This window comes from Calonectris borealis, chromosome 8 (genome assembly GCF_964195595.1).
Source record: "Calonectris borealis chromosome 8, bCalBor7.hap1.2, whole genome shotgun sequence".
Lineage (NCBI taxonomy): Eukaryota > Metazoa > Chordata > Aves > Procellariiformes > Procellariidae > Calonectris > Calonectris borealis.
The window spans coordinates 29,481,491-29,505,259 of record NC_134319.1 but is presented as its reverse complement, the minus strand read 5'-3'; the positions used below and the strand labels follow the sequence as shown (position 1 = coordinate 29,505,259).

Below are 23,769 nucleotides of genomic sequence, written 5' to 3'. Positions count from 1 at the left end.
TGCTCAAGGGTGCAAAGGTCTCCATGGCTGCTGTGGCCTCACCGAGGTCCCGTCGGGCCACGGTCCCGTGCCAGGGCATGGCCCAGAGAGCAGGCAGCGCTCCAAGGGGGGCTGAGCCCTCCCATGAGCCCCCGCGTCGCATGCCCCCTCCTCCCCCCCGACATTTTCCCATGGGGATGTTTCAATTTGCCGTCGTCGCGGGGAAAACAGCATCCTACCACCCCCAAACTGTTTACTTGGCTCCCCCAAAATGTCGGGCCATGCTCCCATCCTGAGGAAATGGAGGGTACTGAGGCACGTGTCCAACGGGGCAGGGGGCTTCGTTGGGTGCCCATGGGATAAATCCTGCAAGGGACCGCGATCCAGCCCCACGGTGGTTGAGGGAAGGGCCCCGGGGCGGGAGGGGACCCCTCGTGACCAGGAGCCAGAGCCGGGCTGCTGCCCCCTCTCATCCGCGTGTTTATTCCCCCGTGCCGCCCGGGCGTTTGCAGAAAACGCCGCTGTCTCCACCAGCTCCGGGGCCCGACGCGCCATGGGCCACTTCCCGGCCACCCAAGGTGAGGTTTCCCGCAGAGGCCAACCCCGGATTTGGGGGTGAGCAGGGGTGCCGGTGGGGAGGAGAGCATCCCCCTCCCCGGGGCTCACCGCTCCAGTCCCCCCTAGATGGGCTTCCTGGCGTATTCCCGGCGGTACTTGGCATCCACCCGCGTCAGGTACCAGGTGCCGGGGAAGAGATCCGCCTGGGAGCCGCGGGGAGCGTGGTTGGCTGCGGGGAGAGGGCGGTGATGCTCAGCGGGACCATGGGACACCAGCGGGGAGGTGTCATGGCCCCCCGGCCCCACTCACCCAAGTGATGGGTCTCCTCCCGCTGCTTCATGATCTCGGCGAAGTCCTGTGGGGCCACACGCTTGCGGGCGTCCAGGCGAGCCGGCAGGTCGGCCAGGCTGGAAACCAGCTTATCCAGGGGTGAACCTGGCGGCGGGCACCCTCCGGGTGAGACGGCATTGCCAGCAGCCCTGGCCCCGTAGCCCCTCGCCACCCTCCCCTCCCAGCCCCCCTCTCCCGTGAGGCTCACCCGGGGCCGCATCCTGCGAGACGCGGAGGGAGAACATGCTGGCGGCCAGCCCCGAGCCGTAGGAGAAGGCGCCGATCCGGGAGCCGGCCAGGTCCCGCGCCGAGGATCTGCAGCGAGGGGTTACCGGGATTGGGGGCTGGGGGGCGGCGTAAGGGGCTGCCTCCTGCCCCCATCACAGGCAGGGGGGTCCTGGGACTTGGGGCCGGATTAAATGGCAACTAGTGGCCACATTGCCAAGGCCTGGGTGGCCCCAGGAGCAAGGGGGTGCCTGCGGCGGGGGCTCGGGGCTGGGGAGCACCAGGGCTGCCCAAGGAGGGGCAGTGGGATGAGGCTTTTGTCCCCCCCGGTGCCTGGCTGTTCCCACGGCTCCTTTGCCGCTGGCAGCAGCAGGGCACAGCCATTCTCCCGGGCACGACAAGGGGGTTTTCATCCTCCCGGCGCTGACAGAAGGGCTTTATGCGCCGGCCCAAATCCAGCAAACTGGGATGAAAAGGTTGGCTGGGAGACAGCGCAGGGTGGGAGGTGAACACGCCGGGGGTTATGTGCAATGAAAGCATCGGGTCTCTGCTGTGGTGGAGGGGGGTGAGTGCTGGTGCCTGCCCCCCCCGAGCCAGCTGGGCCAGGGACTGCTCTCCCCAAAATGAACTGCCCCCCACCCTGAGCCAGCTTTTGGGGGACTCACTGTGCCAGGAGGGAGGCCAGGCAGCCGTACATGGACGGCGTGTACATGTTGCCATTGCGGGAGGAGAGGAGCAGGGAGGGCTTGGTCTTCTGGTTGAAGATCTCCTGGCTGGCCGCCTGGAACGCCTTCTCCACCTCCTTGCTGGTGTAGGTGTCCTCCAGCTTCACGCCACTGTCCACAGAGAGGCCGGCTCGAACCCCGCACAGGCACGTCCCCGGCTGGGCTGGGGGACGGGGGACGTGGTGTGCGGACCCACCTGAAGGGCTGCAGCCCCTTGTAGAGGCCGGCGGCTGTGTCGGGGTTGGGGGCGGCCAGGAAGTCGTTCAGCAGCAGCCGTCCCACCGACTTCTGCACCAGCTTGCAGAAGGGCGTGTGGAAGATGATGAACTTGAAGTCGTCGAGGGTGAAGGGCCGCTGGATGCCAGCTGGAAGGCAATATGGGGGCTGTCAGCACCCGGCAGGATGGCGCGGGCATCCCAGGGGTGCCGCCACTTACCCTGCTGCCACTGGCTCTCCGCCTTCCGGCGGTACACGGCGTAGCAGCGGTCCAGCGCCCGCAGGTAGCACTGGATGGAGAGCTGCCCGTCCACCACCGGGTACTCAGAGGCCAGGTCCGGCTTGTAGAAGTCATAGGCGTGCTCCATGTGGGTTCCCCGCAGGCCTGGGGGCACAGGGAGAGCCGGCTGTCGGGGAATGCCGGAGGGGTCCCAGGCAGGTGCTGCCTGCCATGCCAGCCCCAGCATCCACCAGTCTCCCTGGGTCACTCTGAGGTGCCCACAGGGATGTGGCTGGCCAGGATCCTGGGGTACCCAGCACCGGGCAGCCACTGGGGCCGGCAGAGCCAGTGCTGTCAGAGCTGAGCAGCTCCGTCCAGAGCTGGGACGTGGATGTACGGCCCCCAGGAATGGCACCCATCTGCTTGTCACCCCCGGGGTCTCATGGCACTGACCTCTCTCCAGCACCAGTGGGGCATTGGGTCCCACCAGCATGGCAATGGCACCGGCACCTCCTGTGGGCCTCGCGTTCCCCGTGGCATAGACGGCAATGTCCCCACACACCACCACGGCGTAGCGACCTGGGGGAGAACAGGGGGGCCGGCGGGGCCATCAGAGGGTGGCAGCCTCCATCCTGCATCCCTCGCACATCCCCATCCCCACCGTGCTGGATGTGACGGCCAAGGCAAGTGAGAAACGGGGGTGATGGAGAGCCTGGAGGGGCAGCAGCTCCCTTTAAGGCTTGCCAGAGCATCTTTGGGTTTCAGGCCACCTCCTGCCTCCTTCCCCCATCCCACAGCACCCACCCCACGTCCAGGCCCCCCATGCCCACGGCACAGTCGCTGCCCTCACCCACCGTCCCAGGCGCTGGACTCCACCCAGGCGGCCGCGTTGAAGAGCGAGGCCGTGCCCCCGTAGCAGGCGTTGGTGGTGTCGATGCCCTCCACATCAGTGTTGCCCGAGTCATGGAAAAGCTGCATGAGGACAGTCTTGACTGCCTTGGACTTGTCAATGACGGTCTCGGTGCCCACCTCCAGGCGGCCGATGGCGTCCCAGGAGAGGCGCCCGCGCTCTACCAGCCGCTGCACCACCGTCAGGCACAGGGAGTTGATGTCCTCATGAGCGGCGCAGAAGCCCATCTGCTGCTGACCCAAGCCCCGCGTATACTTGCCGGCCTCCACGCCGTCGTACCGCTCCAGCTCCTCCTGCTCCACGTACTGGGCGGGGAAGTACACCTCCAGCGCCAGGATGCCCACGTCCTTGGGCCAGGCACCCGTCCCAGCAGCGCTGGAGAGGCTGCAGGGCAAAGGGAGCGGCAACGGTCCCGTGGCAGCCCTGAGCCTTGGGGACAGGTGGTGGCCCCTGGGGAGATGCCACCAACAAGCACCCCAGGCTGTGAGCACCCCAAATCCCTGCTGGTTCCCTGTGCCTGGTTGCACTGCAGGGAGGAGGGAGACCATCCCCTTCCCCAGCAAGGTTTAAGAGCACTGCCAGCTCCCCGACACCCCCCTGGTTATGCCTCCATCCCCACCCAATCCCCATGGGTGCTCACCATGCCCTCTGCACAGCCATGGAGTGCTGGGCCCCCCGGGGTGCCCGCTCCGGCCCCGGCGGTGCCCGCCTGGCCCCCCAGCAGCACGCAGCACGGCCGACCAAGCGCAGCATCTTCGCTCCGGCTGCTGCACGAACAGAGGGACGGATGGTGGGACGGACAGATGGACAGCGGAATGGGCCTTGCGTGGTGCTTTTATAAACTGCGCGGGCGGCACGACACAGCCCTCCTGGCCCTTATCAGCACACCGGACCCCAGCGCTCAAAGGTCACCGAGCACCAGCCAACGCAACAGGGACAGCGGAGCAAGCACTGGCTTTGGAGGGGGCGACTTGCAAGAAGTTTGTCTTGTGCCCCAAAGCCTGGGGACGCGCTCAGCCGGAGCCGGGGCCGAGCCGCAGGATGGGCTCTCCCGCAGCCCCCACTCCCTGTGCCGCGGGGTGGTGGCAGCGCTGGTGCCCGCGGCTTGCCGGCACGGCTGCCGTCACTGCGCAGTGTGCGAGGTGCTGTGTCGCCTCCCTGACTGCCCCTGCGGTCCCGGGGAGGGAGCAGAGGGTGGCTGGGCGTTTGGTGCCGGCACCATCCGTGCCACCCAGGACGCGGTCCACCTCCATCACATGCTGCAGCTCCGAGGGAGGGGGGGAAAACCCATGAGCTGGGTGGGGGCAGAGCCATCTTCAAAACAGCAGAGCAAACAGCCACGTGATGCCTGTGGCAACACTGCGGTGACACAAGAAGGGACCTTTGGTCCCGCTGCTGCTGTCAACATGGCCACGGGGCAGCATCGCAGCCCCCGGACCCCTGTGGAGCCATTTGCATCTGGGATGGGCACCCATCCCCACACCTGCACACCCATGACAGCTCCCATCCCCACCCACATCTGTGCCCCAGTTCTCCTCCATGCCTGCACCCTGCGGACACTCCTGTCCCCCCCACCTGCACCCCAGGGACATCCTGTCCCCCCACCCCTTCCATTTAGCACCAAAGGGCTGGGGATGAGTGAACACAAGCACCCAGCTGGGAGAGCTGCTGGCCCCGCAGCTCCCGGGGACTCACCCCAAACGGCTCTGCCGGCACCGGCAGCACCTAAGCTCCCAGCAGCTGGGAAGCCCGGGGAGCTGCGGCAGCGCCTGCCGCTCCCTTGCCCAGACACCCATGGGTGGACCGTACCAGGGCTTTGCACCAGCACCAAACTCACACAGCACTTGCATGCTTGTTTTTTTACAGATGTGTTTTAAGGAGTTGGGGAGAGAGGGGCAGAGGTGGCAAGGAAGGAGCATCGCCGGCCTGGGGTCCTCCATGGGGTCCCCTGCGGACCCAGGGGCTGTGCTCAGTGTGAGGGGGTGAACTTGCAGATGTAGGGATGCTGCTGGGTGCATTTGGCGCCGGACCACACGGTGAAGCCTGCCGGAGAGATGGGCCGGGGTCAGCGGGGGCCACAGCGAGGACAGAGCCACCAGCTCTGCTCGCCACAGTCCCCCACGGGGGACCGGCCCCGGAGGAGGATGAGGAGGATGGGGGGGCCTGCCAGCCAAGACCGAGTGCTGGAGGTGGACACGGGGTCCAGGCACTCACCACTGAGGTGGGTCAGCATGCCGCAGGTCCCCTCGTGGGCACCGTTCCTGGCCAGCCCACTGGTGACGCCGTGCTTGTCCCCAGTCACCCACTGCCAGGCCTGGCTCTGTGCAGGGAGAAGGGGTCAGAGGCATGGCCCCGCGGCCCCCCGCCCCCCCTGCCGCCCCCCCTGCCGCCCCCCGCCTCACCTCGTGCCTGTAGCGGAGGCCGAGCCAGACGGGCCGCACGCGCTGGTAGTAGGAGATGATCTTCTGCAGGGTGGCCGCCTCCCGGGGCTCCTCTACCCAGGCCAGGTGGGCACCGGCGTGGTTGGCCTGGCACTGCCTCTGCGGGGAGAGCCGTCAGTGCCGGGGCACCCCCGGGAGACTGGGGGTCCCCGACCGTGTGCGTACCCCGGCGGGCTTACCTCGGCCTCATCCCAGCTCTGGAGCTGACTGAAGTACCTGAAGCAGCTGAGCTTGTAGTAGGACCAGCCCTCGGGGCAGTAGTTTATGTACCGGGCGCCTGCGGAGGGAGAGCGCGGGGAGGGATGGGGGGCAGCCGGCGTCGCTGGCTGGAGAGGAGCGTGGCTCCCTCCCGGCCCCGCTGCGAAAGCGGCTGCCCCCCGAGTCGTGGGACTCACCGGCCGGCTGCAGGAGCCCCAGGCAGCCCAGCAGCAGGAGGGCAAGTCTGGCCGCTGCCACCATCCTCCTCACTCCTGGACACGTCTCCTGCAAGAGCTCGGGGGGTCACACCAGGTCCCTCAGGGACAGGGGATGCCGCCTGCACCCAGAGGGTGCAAACCCACCCTGCTATGGACTGAATCTGGCCCTTTCACCTGGAGGAGATGGCAGCCCTGGGGTCTGTGCCTCTCTCTCCCCTCCCTGGCACAGGTCACTGCCCCGTGCCTGCACCCCATGCCCCAGGCACGGCTCAGGGTCCCCAGCCCACACTGGCAGTGGGGTGTCCCCATCGGTCCCCACCTCGGCAGGAGCATCTGGGTGAGCCAAGCTGCTCTGTGGGGACATGGGGAGAGTGGCGCCATGGGTGGGGGGATCCCAGCCCTGCCCTGGCATCGGGCAGAAGCAGCAATGGCACAGGCAGAGCCAGGGCTGGTAGGGCCGCAGGGATTATGTGCGCAGCATCGTTTTCACCCCCTGAGCCGGAAGCGCTGCCAGACCCAGGCCAGGGAGGCAAATTGGCCACATCAGCATAGTTCCCCTTTATCTGGGCTAATCCCCGGGCACCGGGGCCGATTTGCAGACTCAGCTTGTCTTCCCCTCAAAAAAGCAGTGACAAAAGTCCACACGGGGCTGAAAATTGCATCGTTGCAGCCTGCCCCATCCAGCAAGGGCAGCGCTCAGCTCCCCTGGGAGCTGCTGGGGCTGGGACTGGCTCCTGCTCGCCCACAAGCCACCTCGGAGCATCCCAAGGCCGCAGCCACCCCGTGAGGGTCCCCTTCCTCACCTGCTGTCCAGAGATCGGGAGGAATAATGGCTTCTTGTGGGTCGCCAGGAGAGGAGAGGAGCTGCCCTTTATAGCCTGGTGCTCACCAGCATCACTGTTTGCCCAGCTCAGGTGATTCCCACTATAAAAATCTTACTGCTGACTCCCCTCCATCCCCCCCCGCTTTCCTGGAAAGCCGCCCAGATCTCCACTCTGTTTACATTCTACATTTCTCCAGAAAAGACAGGAAGAACCTCTCCTAGTTGGTCAATAAACCCCCTGCAATTAGTGTGAATTACTAACGCAAACACAGAGTTAACCTTGCGGCAGGGAGCAGCCTGGCACCAGGCAGGGATGCCCGTTGGCCCAGCCCCAGCTGGACCAGGGGCTGGCGGGGACAAGCCCCAGGGGAGGCTGCCCTGATCCCAGCTGGAGCATCCCTGCGGCGACCAGCTGGGCTGTGGGTACCACCCGCCGGTATCGCCCGCATCCCTGGCTGAGGGTTGGCACCCGGCCGGGCCCCACGCCCTCCTTGGCTCCGCCATGCGTCACCCATACACCACCCTTGTTTGAACTGCCTGGGGATGTTTGTCAGCAGGATGCAGGACGTGGGGATGTGGGAACAGCCTGCGGCCGGGGGCTGCGGGCGCCATCAGAGAGCGGTGGGGGTGCCCGGCCTCCACGCCTGGTGGTGATGCAAGTCTTCGTCAGTTCACGTCCCTCCAGGAGGAAGGGGCAGGTCCTGCAGCAGCAGCTCCCCACTGCCCCTGCCCCATGTGGGGAACCCGCAGCCCTGGCCCCGGGGAGGCTGCTGCTGGCATGGAGCCGCAGAGGGGGGCTGCCCCTGGCCCCCAGCCAGAGCCCTTTGGCATAGTCAGGCACAGCCTTCTCCATCATGGTCCTCGTTCCTCACCCCCAGTGCAAGAGGACACCAGTGGGAGGCAGCTGAAGCTATCTACCCTACTGCTTCGACCACGCTGCTCTGGAGCATCGCTTTGCTGGCTCCTAACATAAGAAAGCAGCTTTGAAAGCTCTTCCTGCTGCCTGTCCCACGGCCTCCTGCAAACCTGCCAGCTCCTGCCCAGCACCCTGCTGCTGCCAGCTAAGCAATGCCCAGCTCTCCTCCCCCCAGTCCTCTTGAAGACCCTCGGAGGAGGCCTCTGGGAGCTGCCCGGGAGGCAGGTACCTGCAGAAGATCCAGCCCCAGAGCCAAGCCCCTCATCTCCCACCACAGAGGGCCTGTAGCTGGCTGAAGCTGTTACTTCTGGCTGTCAGGCTCGAGCCACGTCCCCCAGCCCCCAGGGATCTCCCACGGCTCCTTTGTGGCAGCAGTTGCCGAAACGCACAGCGAGTGCTGCTACGCCCACAGGGAGCAGCTCCCCGCGTGCAGAGGCAGGTCCGGCTTTCGCCCCGGGGGGGCAGGAGGATCAGACCCGTCCCCTTCGCCCACACAGCCACGATACAGCTGCTGCTGCTCCCCGACACCTCTCCAGGCTCGGCCAGCTTGCTAGGCACCCTCCGGGATCAAAGGCGTAAAGAAACAACCTTACAGAGGATATCAGCCGCTCTGACTAATGGGGAAACTCTTCAAACACAGCAACCCCCGCCCAGAAGACCAGACTCCACCCTTGTTTTATGAAAAACCATGAAAACGTCCCCCAAAGGAGCCTGAGGCTACTCCATTACTCCTCCATTAGATAAGGGATACCCCAGCTCCCTCCCTGGCTGGTTCAATTAGGCTTATTCGGATGCAACACAAGTTTTCACAAGCCCCTCGTCATCCAGGGCAGGGGAAGAGGCATGCACCGTCCCCGAGGAGACGCAGTTTCAAGTCTCAGCCTGAGCACCAGCAAACTCAAGGCAGCTGTGCCAGAGACACAGCAGAGCTCACTAAACTTTGGCACAGATGTGCAACCTATGGGAGAACACGGATGAAAGCCTCCCGGAGGTTTGTACTTGCCAAGCTGGCTCTACTAGAAGATAAAGAAGCAGCGCTGTTTGAATATTAAACCCTTAAAATGCCCCCAGCAGCTTTATCCCTGCGAGGCGTCGTAATTCAGCTACTGGCTCCATCCAAGTCCGTGGTGAGAGCTGGAAACCGGCCAGGTGAGCACTGGCTGAGCCCAAGGCTTCGGTGGCACCTCCCTGCTCAAAATACAGGAACAGAGCCATTGTCAAATTGTTCTCTAATTGTTCAAGTCAAACTTTTCAAGTCTGAAAACAGCACGGAGGAGCCATGATTCCCTGTTGCAGAGACTGGAGAATCACACATCTTCATGCATCAGCTGCCAAGCCAAAGCCAGGGAGGCAGCCTCAGCTCCAGGGACAAGGGTCTCCTCCCAGCTGCAGGAACAGATACAGCCCAGGGAAGCAAGCAGGACCTCGAAGGGCGAGTGAATCCATGGCTCCACTAACCAACTGCCCGACCCATGCTTGCCCACAACCTTTCTAAAAGCCACAGAAAAGCCCCAGCCCTTCTCCAGCTCCCAGGCAAGTGAGAGCTCTTATTCAAAGCACCTCAAAAAGGCTCCATCCCACTCCCTCCTTGTCCTTCCCAGTATGCCCAGCTGCTTGGCTGCTGGTTACTGCCCCCCTCTCAGCTAACCAAGACACCCAGAATCCTCCTCCTACACACCCGAGCTAGGCTGCTTTCAGCTCCCAGGCACAACTCCCTTGCATGGAGCTAAGCGGTGGGGTTCGTGCGCTGCTGAGCCACAGCACAGAGCACCCCTGATCCCCAAAATCTCTCTCCTGACGTGGACTGCGGAGGTCCCAACGAGCCCTCCCTTGCCAGGGGTCTGAACAGCTATCGAACACCGATGATTCATTTATAATCCTGTCTTTACAATCCAGTGGCTGTGCTGCAATAGCCAGGAAGACAAACGAAGCAGCACACAGACGCCGGGCACATACTCTTTATTCTGGGGATAAAAATTGCTTATACATTTTGCAGCAACTATTTTCATAAAAGACTTTTATAAAAAATGTAAAAATAAGCAAATATTTTCCATTATTAATATAGGAAAATGCTGCTGTGTGAATGGTTACTCTACAACTTACGAGATAAAATACCACCTTAAGGAGATATCTTTACAAGTAGTTAAAAAAAAAAGAAAGGCAGAGGGCCATCGTATTAACACACCAGGCACGAAACCGGCTTCATTCCACAGAAAGCACTCCTCTTGTAAAAGGTAGCCACATATATAAAAAGGCACTTGGTTATTTGGGGCTAATGAGAAAAAGCCCTTTGTTTCTTTAGCATTGATGTAGCAACACTTCATTATTTGCAGTGAAACATGTACCTGGACAGACCTCCAGGAGCTTGCGGGCTCCTGCCCGGAGATCTGAGTCTGTTGCAGCTAAACTTCACAGGACACACTACGGCGAGCGTGCCGGGGAACGCTGTGTGCGTCGTAAAAAGCAGTAACTTCAGAATTAAAAACTTCAGCCCAAAAGGACAGCCCCGGGAACCAGCTCCTCCTGAGGCCCTGCCTTCATGTACCATTGAGTCGAATGGAAAGAAAAAGCTTTTACTCTTGATTAGAATGGAAAGAAACATCGGCGAAAATACTGTACATGGTAGGATGCTGAATGGCCGCTGCTCGGAGGGGAGAGGCCTTCTCTGTCCTTTGGCGGCAGCCGACAGCCCCAATCTCTTTGGACCGCGTGTCTGCAGGGTTCCCCCGAAGAGGTAGGAGCAAACCATCCCTAGAAATGTTCACTTTCGGCTGCTGATCGGTTCAGAGCCCTTCAGGGAAGCGTTACTCTTGCGGACAAAGCAGAAAGAGCAGCTGTTTGTCTAAGGTCAGCTACAGCTGGCTTCCATAACTCCAAAAATATCGGGGGAGCTGCAGTACAAATGGCACTACCGTCCCACAGAGCACGTGGGGCATCTCAGTTGGGAAATCTCAATACAGGCTGAAGCTGAGAGCAGAGGACAGCCCCAAACCTGTTAACCAAACTGCATTAGACAACGGTTTCTGAGCTATTTGGTCTGCCGCTTAAGCCCAGCTCCTGGCTTGAAGGACGCTGCTGCTCGGGAGTGCTGCAGCCTCCTTGTTGGGAGGGGAAGACCAAGGCAGCCCTGCCCCAGGGCTGGAGCGAAAGGGGCACTTTCAAAGGGCTGGACACCGTTCCTGATGCAGAAGGACACACACTGCAAACATGTAACGACATCCTCGACACTTGATAATACCATAAAGAGGCAGCATATGGTACCTGGAGGACAGGACACACAGCCGCCCTTGGATGGAGGGGAGGGGAGTACTGTGCAAGAATGCTGGGAGCTTGTGTTATCAGGTTTTGAAACACTCAGGCTCATCCCAAGATTTTCCCAAAAGGCCTGTATCGGTTGTAGGGCATCTCTCCGGCACGGGAGCCCGTGAAGGCGGTCACAGACACACCTGGCAGGACGGGGGCACAGGGAGGGTAGTGTGTCAAAATGGTCAGGCGTGTCTTGGGGAAGACAAACAACACGGGAGAGATGTGCCTACAGGCCGCCGCGGGGGAAGACCAGGTCAGACCAGCATTTTCAGAAGGGGCAGGGGGGAAGACCTAAGAGAAGACTATATGTATATATAATCTCATAATACCTGGGGGGCAGGCAGTGAGAACGCTAAGGGGTGTTAGTGGGTTTGTAGAAGACAAAGGCTCTTGAAGAGGAAAGGGTGAAGCTGTGTGACAGAAGGTGTCACTTGACCTGCAGGTGTTTTGGGAAGTCCGGCTCTGGCTGAGCAAGAGCGGCCGCAGAAAGGAGAGGTCTAGGAATGTGGGTGGAGCTCTGAGCTGTGTCAAGACAAGACAACTTGAACTCGAGGAGAACTAGTAGAAGGTGCTTCAGAGAGAGGTTATGCGGGTAACGAAAGGAGTAACAAAATAAGGATACAAAGCTGGTTTTGGCTAAATTTCTGGAGAAACGACCATGAGATGCATTAAGCTGAAGAGCTGTCTCCCCAAAGAAATGGTGGAACATATTTAAAAGCAGACTGGAGAATCCAGTGCAGACAGCAATCACCCAAGGTGCATGGGAGTTGGTTAGAAGTGACCCAGCTGGTCTTCTCCGTCACCAGCTTCTACAGTTTTCTGTTTAGCATAAAAGCATACAAGCCTACAGCGGCCACAGTCCCTCCAAGGAATGAACAGCCTGGGCTCATTAAGACTCTTGGATACTAAAATGGTTCTTCATTTCCATCCTGGAAGACCTTCATGAGTTCTGGAGTCCGCTTTAATCGGGCTTCACCTTGGCCAGCCTTCAGGCATACACCTGCATGTTGTTCCGCTGCTGCTCTGTCATGTGAGCGGCCGCCGGCCCGCGCTGGTTGTTACTGGGACTGGTTGCCACATCAGACCAGTCAGAGGCAGAGTGTGGGGAGGAGCTTGACCACTGGTCTGGAGACTCGGGTGATGGAGTCAGGTATGGGTGCTCCCCTTGTAAGTGCCGGTTGTGGCTAGGAGTCCGTTCTGTGGCCGAGGAGTAGCAGCTGTGCTGTGACGGAGGTGTGGGGTACTTCCCCATCGAGCTCTGGAACTGGTGGTAGGCCGGGAGGACCGTCTGAGCCACCTGCCCGTCCTGCTGAGGGATGGCAGCCATGGAGAATGAGGCGCTGGGCAGCTGAGCTAAATCCGGTATCTGGTACATGGAGCTAAGAGGACCAGCCATGTTCTGAGCGCAGTTTGACTGGGTCTGCTGTGGCAGTGCTTGCTGGTTTATGCCACCCTTGGGAACCAGCTGGAAAGTCATGATAGGGGGCAGAGACTCCCTGGACACTCCCATGTGCTTTGTATCTGCTTGAACCAAACCGCTCTGCTGAGAAACGCTGGGGTGTGAATGCATCACCTGCGGCACCATGCCAAACATCTCGTTGTACTGGGACTCGTTCACCTCCATACGGTTCATCCACTCGGTGGAAACGTTGGCTGGCCGGAGCCTGCCAAGCCCGCTGTTAGGAGGAGTGGTTCTGTGCTGCGAAAGCAGCTGGCTGACGGACGGGAGCACGGTGCTGGATCCACGTCCTAAGGGCTGCATCTCGTGGAGGTTGGAGAAGGACATCGTGTGCGCAGCCTGCACTGACGGAGCAGTCAGCAGTGAGCTGGGCGACGAGTGTAACACCCCCGGCGACGGCATCACAGGAGATGACGTTGGTTCAGATGCAAAAGCATGGGGCGATTCTAGGGAATCAACTGGTGACAGGGTCACTGAGCTTTCCGAAAACTGCCCTTTGCTCTCACTGAGGGACTTCTTCCTTCTCCTCTTTGCATCTTTGGTGAGGTTCGTGGGCATGATGCCTTTGGCACTCGGTTTTCGTGACTTCTTGCTTAACGAAGCGTGCTTCAGATTGAGGAAGGACCTATTCGGGCCACAGATGACCGGGGAGAGGGCAGAGTTCAGCATGGCGCCGGGGTGCCCAGCGGGGCTGTGCGCCACATTGTACTCGTTGAGAAGCTGCACTATGTCGTGGTGCATCCGATCCTGGGCCACATCTCGGGGCAGGCGGTCCATGTGGTCCGTGATATCTCGATTGGCAAAATGGTCCAGCAAGATTTTTGCCGCTTCGAAACTGCCTTCCCGAGCAGCAAGGAAGAGCGGTGTTTCTTCCTGAAAACACAGAGAATAAGTATTTTAGCGGCTTCACTGTGGGGGGACGGACTCACAGCTAACACTCCCTTAATGGTGCGGCAACATCTGGAAGCACTGTTTAATGCAGTGTCGCATTAATCGTCTCTAAGAACAACCCGCCCTGAGAGGTGCCCATTGACAAAGGCAGATAACAGGAGATTATTTCATACACGGCAATGGAGCACACAGGCTAAACTATCCCACCAGGAAGTGCACTACTCTGCCATGGGTCCTTGGAGGAACTGTGACAGCATCTGGTGCCTTTCTCCTATTGTCCCCCATGAGGGAAAGGTACAAAGGACTAAAACAGCCCAGTGAAGAACTGCAGCTTGTTGGTAGCTCTAAAATCCACTGAGTAACACATAATAAACCAAAAAAAAGAAACCCCAGGCAGAGGAAAGAAATCAAGGACTAAAGACAGAGCAAAAACTAACAGTGAAGCTACAGGAGTAGCTTCAGACTGTCTCTCAAACAGAGGGGCTTCTCCCCCATATCCACCCTGCATTGAGATCCCTGGAAACGTGACTGCTGCTGTCCTGCCAGATCTGGCTCTCTGCTAAGCAGAATCCAGCTGCTTGACTCCAGCAGCACTTCACTCTGGTGCTCTCACACACCGCTGCCTGCATATTGCATTCCGTTTCTGCAAGAAAAGCAGGACAGCATTGATGCCCGGGACTTGGCCAGACAAGGAAGAGAACGGTTCTCCCACGTCAGAAAGCCCACAGGACATTCAGCGCTTGGGGAGAGTTCCAGTCACAGTCTGGGTTTGGAAGACCTGCACTGAGCACCCAGTTTAGAAAATCTGAACTTAGCTCACTTCAACCAGCAAAGAGATGCTTTGTGTTAGGAAGGACAGCCATGGTAAGCACACCCAAACTGTACCTTGTTATCCTGCATGTCTCTGTTGGCTCCATTTTTCAGCAGCACTAGTGTTGCTTCCACGTTGTTGACAGCAGCAGCCCAGTGAAGAGCAGATTTACCTGCAGGGAAACCCAACAACTTCAGTAACAAACCAAGGATAGACAGAGTACACCGAGGAAAGAAAACAAATGCAGTGCAGCTCACAGCATGTGACCATGTCCTGAAGTCACGTTTACACTTTGGAAATCACCACGCTGTGACATACACCTATGTTACCAAACTGCAATGGGACTCTCAGCACTTGCTCTGGTATTTATTTTTTTAAATAACCTGTCCACAGAGTCGTATCTGCAGTACAGAAAATCCCAGCATATCCAACCCCGTACTTCTGCTTCTCTTCCAGGACTGTCTAACCAAGCCACTGTGCAGCAGCTTGCAGTTTATTACTGCTGGGAGGACTTCTGCAGGAGAGCCTAGCGTCTGATTTAGCTACAGAATTTATGAGCAGGCCACACTCCAGCAGAGCAGAAGCCCACCCCTCCTTGCTCGCACCATGACAAATGTTTGCCCAGCCCAGTACGTCGTGTTCACATTACCGTGGTCATCTACGGCGTTCACATCTGCCTGGCAATTAATTAGCTCGGCCACCATTCCTTCCACAGCCAGCCGTGCAGCCAGAATTAATGGCGTCGTTCCATCATTCATCCGAGCATCCAAGTCCGTCACTCTGTTACGGATCAGGATCTGGACAACAGGGGAAGACAGATTTTTTTCAATACCACTACAGAGCAAAACTAAGGATTTGGCAGAAACTCAAGAGAAACTTTATAATGAAAAAGCAACGTGAGCACTGAAATGCAAGGATCCAGATAACAGGTGACAGAGGCAAACAGATCAAATAAATACATGCCAGATGATTTATGCGTGCTGAGTTCTTCCAGCTAGAATACCTGAGGAAACTGGATGTAAAATACAGTTTCACCTGGCCATCACACTGTGGAAGGCATGAGAGTAAAGCTGTGAGTGAACAGAGCACAGCTTGGGCGGGCTCATATAATTACAGAGCACAGCTACTCTAAAAGGGGTTCTTCGACTGCTGTACCTGGAAGACACCCTGGGCATCAGCAGCCACAGCTGCGTGCAGGGGAGTCCGTCCCATGTTGTCCCGTGCATTAGCATCTGCACCAGCATCCAGCAAACGTTTCGCAGCATCTGCTCTTGAATAACGGGCTGCTAAGTGCAGTGCCATCTCCCCAGTACGGTCTGTTTGGGCCTGCAGATTGGCGCCTTGATAGATCAAATCTGTTATTATATTTGCTGAGGAATCTTCTGCATCCTCATCATCCTCACTAATATCAGAGCTGCCCACACGCAGAGATGCCAACATAAGCGGAGTACATCCATCTGCAACAGAAGAGATGTTATCATAGTAACCTGACGGTGACAGCAAAGGAAAGGAAACCCTCACACAATCCTCTCCCCTTGAGCACCTACAGCTAGAGACAATCCCTCCAGTCACTTTAACTCAGACGTCGTCTCTTATCTTAAAGCCCAGAGTTAGTGAGTTGTTTTCCTTCCAAGCAGGACTTCAATACTTACTGCAATCCCAACAGAACTTAGATACTTCTCAAATAAGTAAGATCATTATAAAACAAAAAATGTTTGCTGCTAAACTGAAAAAGTTCCTCAAAATGTAAAGGCTAGCTAAGCTCCTAAAGAGAAGCAAGGGCTATAAAAATCAAAGACTTCAGATGACTAAGTATAACTATTCACGTGGATGTTCTAATCACATACCTGGAGAAAAGAAACCATTTACAGAGAAAAATTACTGGACAACTAGCCACCGATTATGGGCGGCATTTTGCAGATAGTAACCTGAAGAGAAATGCAGACAAAAGCCTTTACATCTATTACACACCGAAGTTTTCATTAGAAAAAGCAAGTCAAGCACTCAAAGCTGAAAAGCACCACAGTAAGACTGCCTGAACCAGCCTCATTTTGGTTTTAATAACACCCATGACCAGAGCCCTAAACAAACTGATCAAGCACACGCTGTAGTTCCACAGAAGTACACCATGTAGGAAGGGACCATGGAACAGGATCTAATCCAGTATTATTCACTGGTGTACCAGTAGCATCCTACACATATGCAATGCCTTGTTCCCTACGCACCCCTCCATCGCAGCATGGACTGTCCGCAGCTACAAATTGCTGGAAGTCTCACCACAGTTTGAGTGCTTTGGAAGATACTTGTGTCTCTCCATAAGTCTCCAGTGATGGGCTCACACTGATGGGACATCCACAAAGGTTAAGTTCACGTTCACCCAACCAGCATCCTTCCATTGCCACTGGAAGGAGAAAGGCTCCTCCAAACTTCTAATTTAACTTAGCTCCCTTGGAAGAACCTCCCCTCCCTGTCTGCTGATCAGAGAGAGTGGTCCAGGAAGACTAGCTCACACTGCTGATTTTTCACCCTTGTTAATGAAACATCTCCACATATTTTCAGCAACCTATCAAATGCCAAGTGCTTCAGTTTCAGCACACTCTGAACTTCACAGCATATTCATTACCTAAAACCAAAGACTCCAACTGTAGACGCTAATGCTTGCTTACTGATTTTACTGCTTTACTCCACACACATCGTAGGCACCTGGAAAATAAGAGGGACTAAGATGGCAGCAGGAGTGAAACACTCAGTGCTAAGCACCCCACTGGAGCTCTGCAAAAGTGAACACAAATTTTCCTTCTCCAGTGTGGCTTGCTAGCAGAAATTCTAGACAATTTTTCAGCAACTGCCTGATTTATTCCCTGTACAAGCGGGGGACCTTCCTGGACCCTACAGACAACAGCTTCCCTGCCTGCACAACTCTCAATCCACAGTGCACTATCTGCATTGAATGAAGCGCGTGAGCCCTGCAGAAAGGCAGAAATGGCAGAATTAGGATTCTGTGCAGATAAACAAGGCGATGATCTCCTATTGAAAGTAACAAGCAGAGTTCTAATGCCCTGACCCACTTCTCGACTTCTGATCACCAGGCTTTCCTGATTCCTCTCTATTTTACAGCAGTTCCAAAACTTTCTAGAAATCTATCGTTCTATCACAGGGAACAGCATCGAGCACCCGCAGAGATCGGGGCTGTGGCCTCCAGAGCTGCTCCCCAGCCAGGCTGGCGGCAGCAGCATGCACGCTCCTCCTAGTGGCTCACAGTCACAGGGCACGCAGGCTTTCGCAGAGCTGCTTTCTCAGGATTTGTTGGACGGCAGCGAAGTGCTGACGTATGGGCCTGGCTTCAGTTCCAAGATCCAGTCCTGTCTATAGACCCTCTGGCCCGTTGGCCAAGGCTATACCTCCTTTTGTGCTTCTCCCTCCCACTGCTGGCTCTGCTTCCTTGTCCCAAATGAATACTTCTCAGTATTCAAGTCAGGCTGTGGTCTCCTCCGTACTGCCCCGACACAAAGAACAGAGAGACGGAGCACAGAAAGGAGCTTTCCTTTTCTCCAGCACCACAACCTTGGGAAAAAAAGGTTTTTTCCTTGCAGGAAAGGTCTTGCTTGCTCAGTCACTGCAGTAGTCCATGCCTAGCTGCTCTGTAGGGACACAGCTATAGTATGCATTAAATCCTTGGAAAAATTACCTGCCACCTTCCAAAAAGTGTCTCAGGTATGTGCAGCTCTTTTCAGAGCTTTGTAAGCTGGCCACACATGGGTAATTTTATGAGGCTAGCAAAAAGCACATCCAGCTAGACCGTCACAATTAAGTTCTTGATGGACTACTAGAAAAAAAGCTGAGGACACAATGTCTTTTCTCCTCTTTCAAGCTTGTTCTCTGAAATAGCTGGAAAAGAACCCAAAAGGATCCAGTTGGAGGCAGACACACAGCATGGAAAATTCCAGTCCAAACCACTGAAGTTTTAGTAACTGAAAAAAAGGGGCATATAATAGGGACAGTTAATCAGTTTTAATTATAGGTGGTGTTACCAGTTATGCCTATAATTGCATTACCCTGGTTACACACTCACAATAACTCCAGTGAAAAGAATGTCCTCACCACTCTGGGGGACACAGAGAAAGAACAGCATGGGGAGACAAAGGTGACAGCAGCTTTTTATAAAAACTCTTCTGTTTGCTGTCTTTCAAGAAGACAGCCCCTGAGTAAATGTAAAACTCATAGTGAGATGGTAAAGTCAGAAGTTCACCAGATAGGTACAACTGAAGGACTCGTACAATATACTGAAAGCTGGGATGTTAAGAACCCACTGGCAAAGTCTCCAGGCAATACTTCTGTAGGAGACTCCCTTGGATCCCCCTAAACTTGAGAAACTGCAGAAGGTGCTGGATTAAGAGAGGGAACAACCCCTTGGTACACTGAGGCGTTTCGACTTGCCTCTCTCTCTAGAAAAAATCTCTACTGTTCTACCTGCCACCTGACCTGCGGCCAGGATCTAACTCACCCAGCTTCAGATGGCTCCAGCCCAGACACCTGCACCCAAGTCAGTCAGCCTCAACACCCTTTGTAATTAAGGGCAGCGAAGCATTACTGGAGTGTGAGCCATCTAGTCTTCGGAAGACTTCTGCTTGAAACAGAGGTGAACTGCCTCTCAGAAGTGCCTATCTCTTCCCTCTACTTGCAAAAGAAGAGGAAGGTGGCCAGGGCAGATGAATAGCTACTTTAACTGTGAGGAATCCTACCCCTCCTTACTAACCCGTTACTCCAACACTTCTCAGACTTTTAAAACTATTTCTTCCCCTGGCAGTAACTCAGCTGCTTGCTTCTGATGCCGCAGAGGGGGATAGCTTACAGCAGCTTGCTGCAAGCTTCACGGTTGCATCTGAATGGCAGGAAAGCAACTCGCAGGTATTATTCCATTGCTGTTGTTGGACAAAGCTTTGAGTGAATGTGAAAATAAGCAGTCTGAAGTCTTAAGAACGTTATTGCCTGCACTTGGAAAGCTTTTACCCCGCCACACAACTAGAAGCTTCAATAGGGGAAATAAAGAAAAGCTTAAATTTGGCAGAAACTGATGGTTTATGTTCTCACACTCATTACACAGAAATCCCTCCTTCCCTGTGCTTTGCATTTAGGAGAGCTAACGGGTCAATGAGCAGAAAAGACAATAGAAGGGAACGGAGAGAATGGGTCCAGTCATCATTAAATTACATGGAAATATTCCCACTAAATCCAATAAAAAGCAATTGCAGCAATATCATCAGAATCACCTCTCTGCATATGAACAAGAGCCATGCTTGCAGCTCTTCTGACTAGGATAAAGTTCTTGGTCAACTCTCTCCTCTCAGAACACAGGAATCAGTTATTACCAGATGGCCCACCCAGTCTCCTACCAGGTTACACAGCCTTAGTGCTACACTTACAGAAAGCAGCAGAGCATTCTTACTGCATCTAGTCATTTGAGACTGAAAGAAAGCAAGCCTGTGTGCATGTGTGCGTGTTGAAGAAGTCTCCGTCAAAGTTCACCGTTGTGTTACGAATTCAATGAATTGATCACTATAAGCTGAGGATATAAATCAGTGATTAAAAAAATCGTTAACAAGCTGCTGCATTGCTGCTCTGTTCCCACACAGATGTCTCACACTGCTAATCAGGGTATACTGTCTGCCAGAAGTCATCTTATTCAGGAAAAGGCCACCCTTGCTTCCACCCCAGATAACAGACACCTCAGGTATAAACCCTGCTAAGTTGGTCCTTAGCGAAGTCTGGCATAAATCTCTGCAGTGATCCAGCTGGAGAAGCTGGGGATTATTCCAAGCACAACGAGGCATTCCAAATTTCTGCCGCAATGGCATTCTGACAATATCTTTTGGGCATGCATTGTTATAAAGGAGATCCTATAGCTGTAGTTCCTACAGGTGCTTGCTAAGTGAACTCTTTTTCTCCTGGTTACATGATATTCCATGCGCTACAGACCATGAACCAATCTCTCCGGCTTTCTTTTCTGGAGCGCACATGAGCTTTCCTTAAGTACAATAAAATTTCTGCTGGTCTCCCTGTATACTCCATATAATTTTTAAATGTTAGCAGTCCCAGCCATTGGAGACAGGGGAGGTCGGTGGCTGGCTGGCAGAACACACGGACGCTCAGAGTACTGACCTGGCCCTCTGACATTGACATCCAGAACATCCACTTCTTGATCTGCTTGAGGTGGTGTAAGGGCTAGTGATGTGCTCCCACAGACGTCTGCTGCCTCCAAGTGCTGCTGTGTCCACTGGCGCTGATCTATCTGCTCATCACCTTCCGGGAGCAAGGCTTGATCCTCAGCCTGAGCAGTTGGAAAACAAGCAGTTGCTTCAAAATGCTCATCAAGTGGCCAAAGAAACTGAAAGTTCTTGGGGTTTTCTTTGCCTTGTTGGGTTTTTTTAGTTTTGAGTTTGTTTGGGGGTTTTTGGTTTTTTTTTTTTTTAAGCTAATGATGGTCTCCATTTACCTCTGCTTGGCATTCTCAACTTTCACACTCCCACCATATGTTATCAGGCCTGAACTGCAGGACATTATACTACTGTTAACCTTCTCTTCCCTTTGATGCAGCGGGGCCTGGGTAGGGAGGGGACACTGGAACAGAAGTTGCCTGGTTTCTCTACTGACTTGTGGTGGCAGTGTTAACCTGAGGATTTGCTCCTCAGATATCGTTAGTTATATATTACAAACCCTAAGCAAAGGGAGGTTTTGAGCAAGGGGCATACTCTGGAAGTTGTTTTCCTCACGAGCAGTTTCAGTGGTAAGCATGTGATATTCAAGTCTTGGAGCTCCTTACCTTTGCTTTCTTTGGCTGAGGTCCACCATCACCTGCCCAGTGTTCAGTTGGTCCAGAATCTGCCAGGTTACCCTCTGGTATCTGGACTGACAGATTTCTAACAAACAAGGAGAACACATCACTTTGCAGGCTGACCAGGTCCTACTACTGCTTCTTATACTAGCCTGCACAGACCAAGGATGGGATGCTTGCAAGTGTGGTGGCTTGCAAACAGAGGGACCAAGAAATTAGAAATCTCAGCCAGCCAACAGTGGCATTAAATGCATTTAGAACTGCAAACTTGGTTAATTCAGTGGAAAGCCAAAACTGCATAAATGGGATTCTTCTTTTGAAACTTTCCATTATTTCTGAGTCATGTCTTTAACATGTTGAGCTAGATGTATTAAAAGTTCGTTGTCACCTATCAACCTAAAAATGTCACACCTAATCCAGGAGGAAATTATGCAAACACTCCCCAACCACTGAACTAAACAGAGTGTCAGAAAACCAAACATAACCAGGAGATTAGATTCCTTACTAGCATTTTATAGATTACAGTTAATTAAAGTTCTTCTGTCTAAAACAGATGTATTAAAATTTAGAGAAATAGCCTAAGAAGTTTTAGCTTAAAAGGCAGCTTTCTCTATGGAGTTAAGTGCCTTTAATGAAAGATTTATACACCACGTTCTCAAAATCCTCTAACACACTAATAAACACACTGTCAGTGGCCTAAGTGCAAACTTACTTGAGTCCAACAGCATCTTCCCCAACTGGCTCCCTGCGCTTATGATTACTAGGATCCCTGCGCAGAATAAAACCCTCTGGGAGCCAGAGCGAACCATGTTTGCGCTTACGCTTTGCCATCATCACACCCAAGAGAAGGATTAAGAGGATGATCAAAGCTGCCACAGCAAGTAGGTAAAGCAACTGGGTCTTCGGTGGTAACAAGGGTTCACCTACAAATTCCAGTTAAAATACAATGAGATTAACAAAGTGGAGACAACGATCTTCAATCTACATACTTTCTTTTCTCACTCGGAGTCTTCCCCACAGAGAGTGTATTGTCTCTATACTGTGATGCATTTAGAGCAAAGGCTTGAGGAAGTTTAGGCTCTGCTGCAACTGTTGTAAGAATACATCCTGTCTTTCTGGCTTCCCTTGATTTTGTTTCTCAAAGTATTTTTTAGAGTATATGACTGCTGAAAGGAAGATCTCGCTTCTTCCTCAAGAGTCCTGCTGGCTGAAGACAGCCACCCTGAATCAGTGTAGCGAGAGCTGATCTACATAAAGATATGAGCATGACCCAACTAGAAACAGTGATATTACCAATCCAGTACGAGGTTGCAGCCGAGCCTCAGACTGAGGGAGAGGGGAACAGAAATCAAAGGGATTACATATTGCCAGAGGAGAAAACGTCTTGTAGACTGAGGAATGCCCTCCCCTGCCCCCCAATGGCATCTTTTTCACTGAATTCATTAGAGCACATGAATGGTTTTTAGTGCAGCCAAGATCACTGCGGTGCATGACACATTGCTGCAGTACATGAGAGATTACCGTTTCTACAGGTATTAAAGCAACTGCAAACTTAAGTGCCCTGCCTTACTAACCAGATATCCTCTCAGAGCAGAATAAGTATATTGCACATGCATACTTCCATAATTGGGGATGAATAAATTAGCTCTCAGAAACCATACTGAACAGTGAGACATATGATCAATAATCTAAGCATGAATTTTGCAAGCTCATTTACTGACTGCCTTCCTCCACAAGCCATTTTCCCTCTGCAATTACTTACTTTGGACAGACACAAAAGGATAGGGCAACATGCCCTTGATGGCCTGAGCAGCTAAGAGAGCTGCAGCAGCTTCTGTGTTCTGAAAGCATTGCTCCGAATCCTCTGCACACTGACGGTTGTCAATCTCCAGGAACACCCTGGTGCTGCAGAAACACAGTAAAAGGGCACAGAAGTCAGCAACAGAAACTTTTGCCAAAGCACTGGGTTAAACTGCGGCCTTTTAAGTTAATCTTTCCACCCAGCACTGAATTTGGCAGTTGCAATAGCTTTACATTTCCTCATAAAAATACAGACGGGCTACAGCCCCAGAAGGTCCAGAATGCCCCAGAGAGCTACCAGCATAACAAGACCAGAGGAACACAAAGGCATCCACTCACCCGATGACCTCTTGCTCTAGTTCTCTGTGCTTGCGAATGACCACAAGCGATCGCCGACTCCGTGCTGCTGATTTCTCCCCATAGTATGGGAATACCATGGGGTTTCCCTGGGAGTCCAGCTTGATTCTCAGATTGGTGTGCAGGAGAGTTCCCAAAGTGCGCAAGAAGCTGCGAACATCACCCAGCAGCTCGTCCGGGGGCATCAAGACCACAATTATTAGCGTCCCTTCTGCCAGCTTCTCAGCTTTGTCACCAGCACAGTCCAGACCGTCCCAGCCACACTCCTCACTATTACAGCCCTGGTCACAGCGGCCATCTGCATAGTGATCTGCACAATACTTGTCATACCTAGAACAGTGAAAGGGTTACAGGCAGCATATAGGATGTACACATTCTGTACAGTATACCTGCAGTCTAAGGGCCAAGGCCTTACACTCCTCATAATCATCTGAGGTAAAATAACACTCATATTCAGGATATAAGGAGAAGAAATATAACCCCAGGATAAGCTTGCAATCTGGCAGGGTGGAAGTAGGAAGCACAGAACAGCCCAAGAACACGTGGTTCAATTC

The 23,769-nt window shown here is 54.5% G+C and overlaps 3 protein-coding genes across 3 annotated transcripts in view; all 3 read right to left on the bottom strand.

The window, feature by feature from the left end:
- Nucleotides 1-436: 436 nt before the first annotated feature.
- On the bottom strand, nt 437-4,035 carry HMGCS2 (3-hydroxy-3-methylglutaryl-CoA synthase 2). The gene is made up of 9 exons (XM_075157068.1): nt 3,804-4,035; nt 3,108-3,547; nt 2,707-2,832; nt 2,254-2,418; nt 2,014-2,182; nt 1,758-1,928; nt 1,076-1,182; nt 847-972; nt 437-766 (listed from the first exon to the last, which is right to left on the bottom strand). Exons 1-9 carry the CDS (start codon nt 3,914-3,916, stop codon nt 660-662), a joined length of 1,524 nt encoding a protein of 507 aa, XP_075013169.1. The 5' UTR covers nt 3,917-4,035; the 3' UTR covers nt 437-659.
- Nucleotides 4,036-5,132: 1,097 nt separating this feature from the next.
- On the bottom strand, nt 5,133-7,455 carry REG4 (regenerating family member 4). The gene is made up of 7 exons (XM_075157067.1): nt 7,361-7,455; nt 6,824-6,917; nt 6,000-6,084; nt 5,784-5,881; nt 5,566-5,703; nt 5,378-5,483; nt 5,133-5,206 (listed from the first exon to the last, which is right to left on the bottom strand). Exons 1-7 carry the CDS (start codon nt 7,453-7,455, stop codon nt 5,133-5,135), a joined length of 690 nt encoding a protein of 229 aa, XP_075013168.1.
- A 2,248-nt stretch (nt 7,456-9,703) lies between these two features.
- The window catches only part of NOTCH2 (notch receptor 2), an 87,708-nt gene continuing 73,642 nt past the window's right edge, over nt 9,704-23,769 (bottom strand). Inside the window, exons 25-33 of the mRNA XM_075156644.1 lie at nt 23,198-23,545; nt 22,821-22,963; nt 21,771-21,981; nt 21,047-21,143; nt 20,386-20,554; nt 15,382-15,683; nt 14,876-15,023; nt 14,301-14,398; nt 9,704-13,397 (exon numbers count right to left, since the gene is read on the bottom strand). Coding sequence (XP_075012745.1) covers nt 12,054-13,397; nt 14,301-14,398; nt 14,876-15,023; nt 15,382-15,683; nt 20,386-20,554; nt 21,047-21,143; nt 21,771-21,981; nt 22,821-22,963; nt 23,198-23,545 — 2,860 coding nt within the window. The 3' untranslated portion in view covers nt 9,704-12,053. The remainder of the gene's footprint in view (nt 13,398-14,300; nt 14,399-14,875; nt 15,024-15,381; nt 15,684-20,385; nt 20,555-21,046; nt 21,144-21,770; nt 21,982-22,820; nt 22,964-23,197; nt 23,546-23,769) is intronic.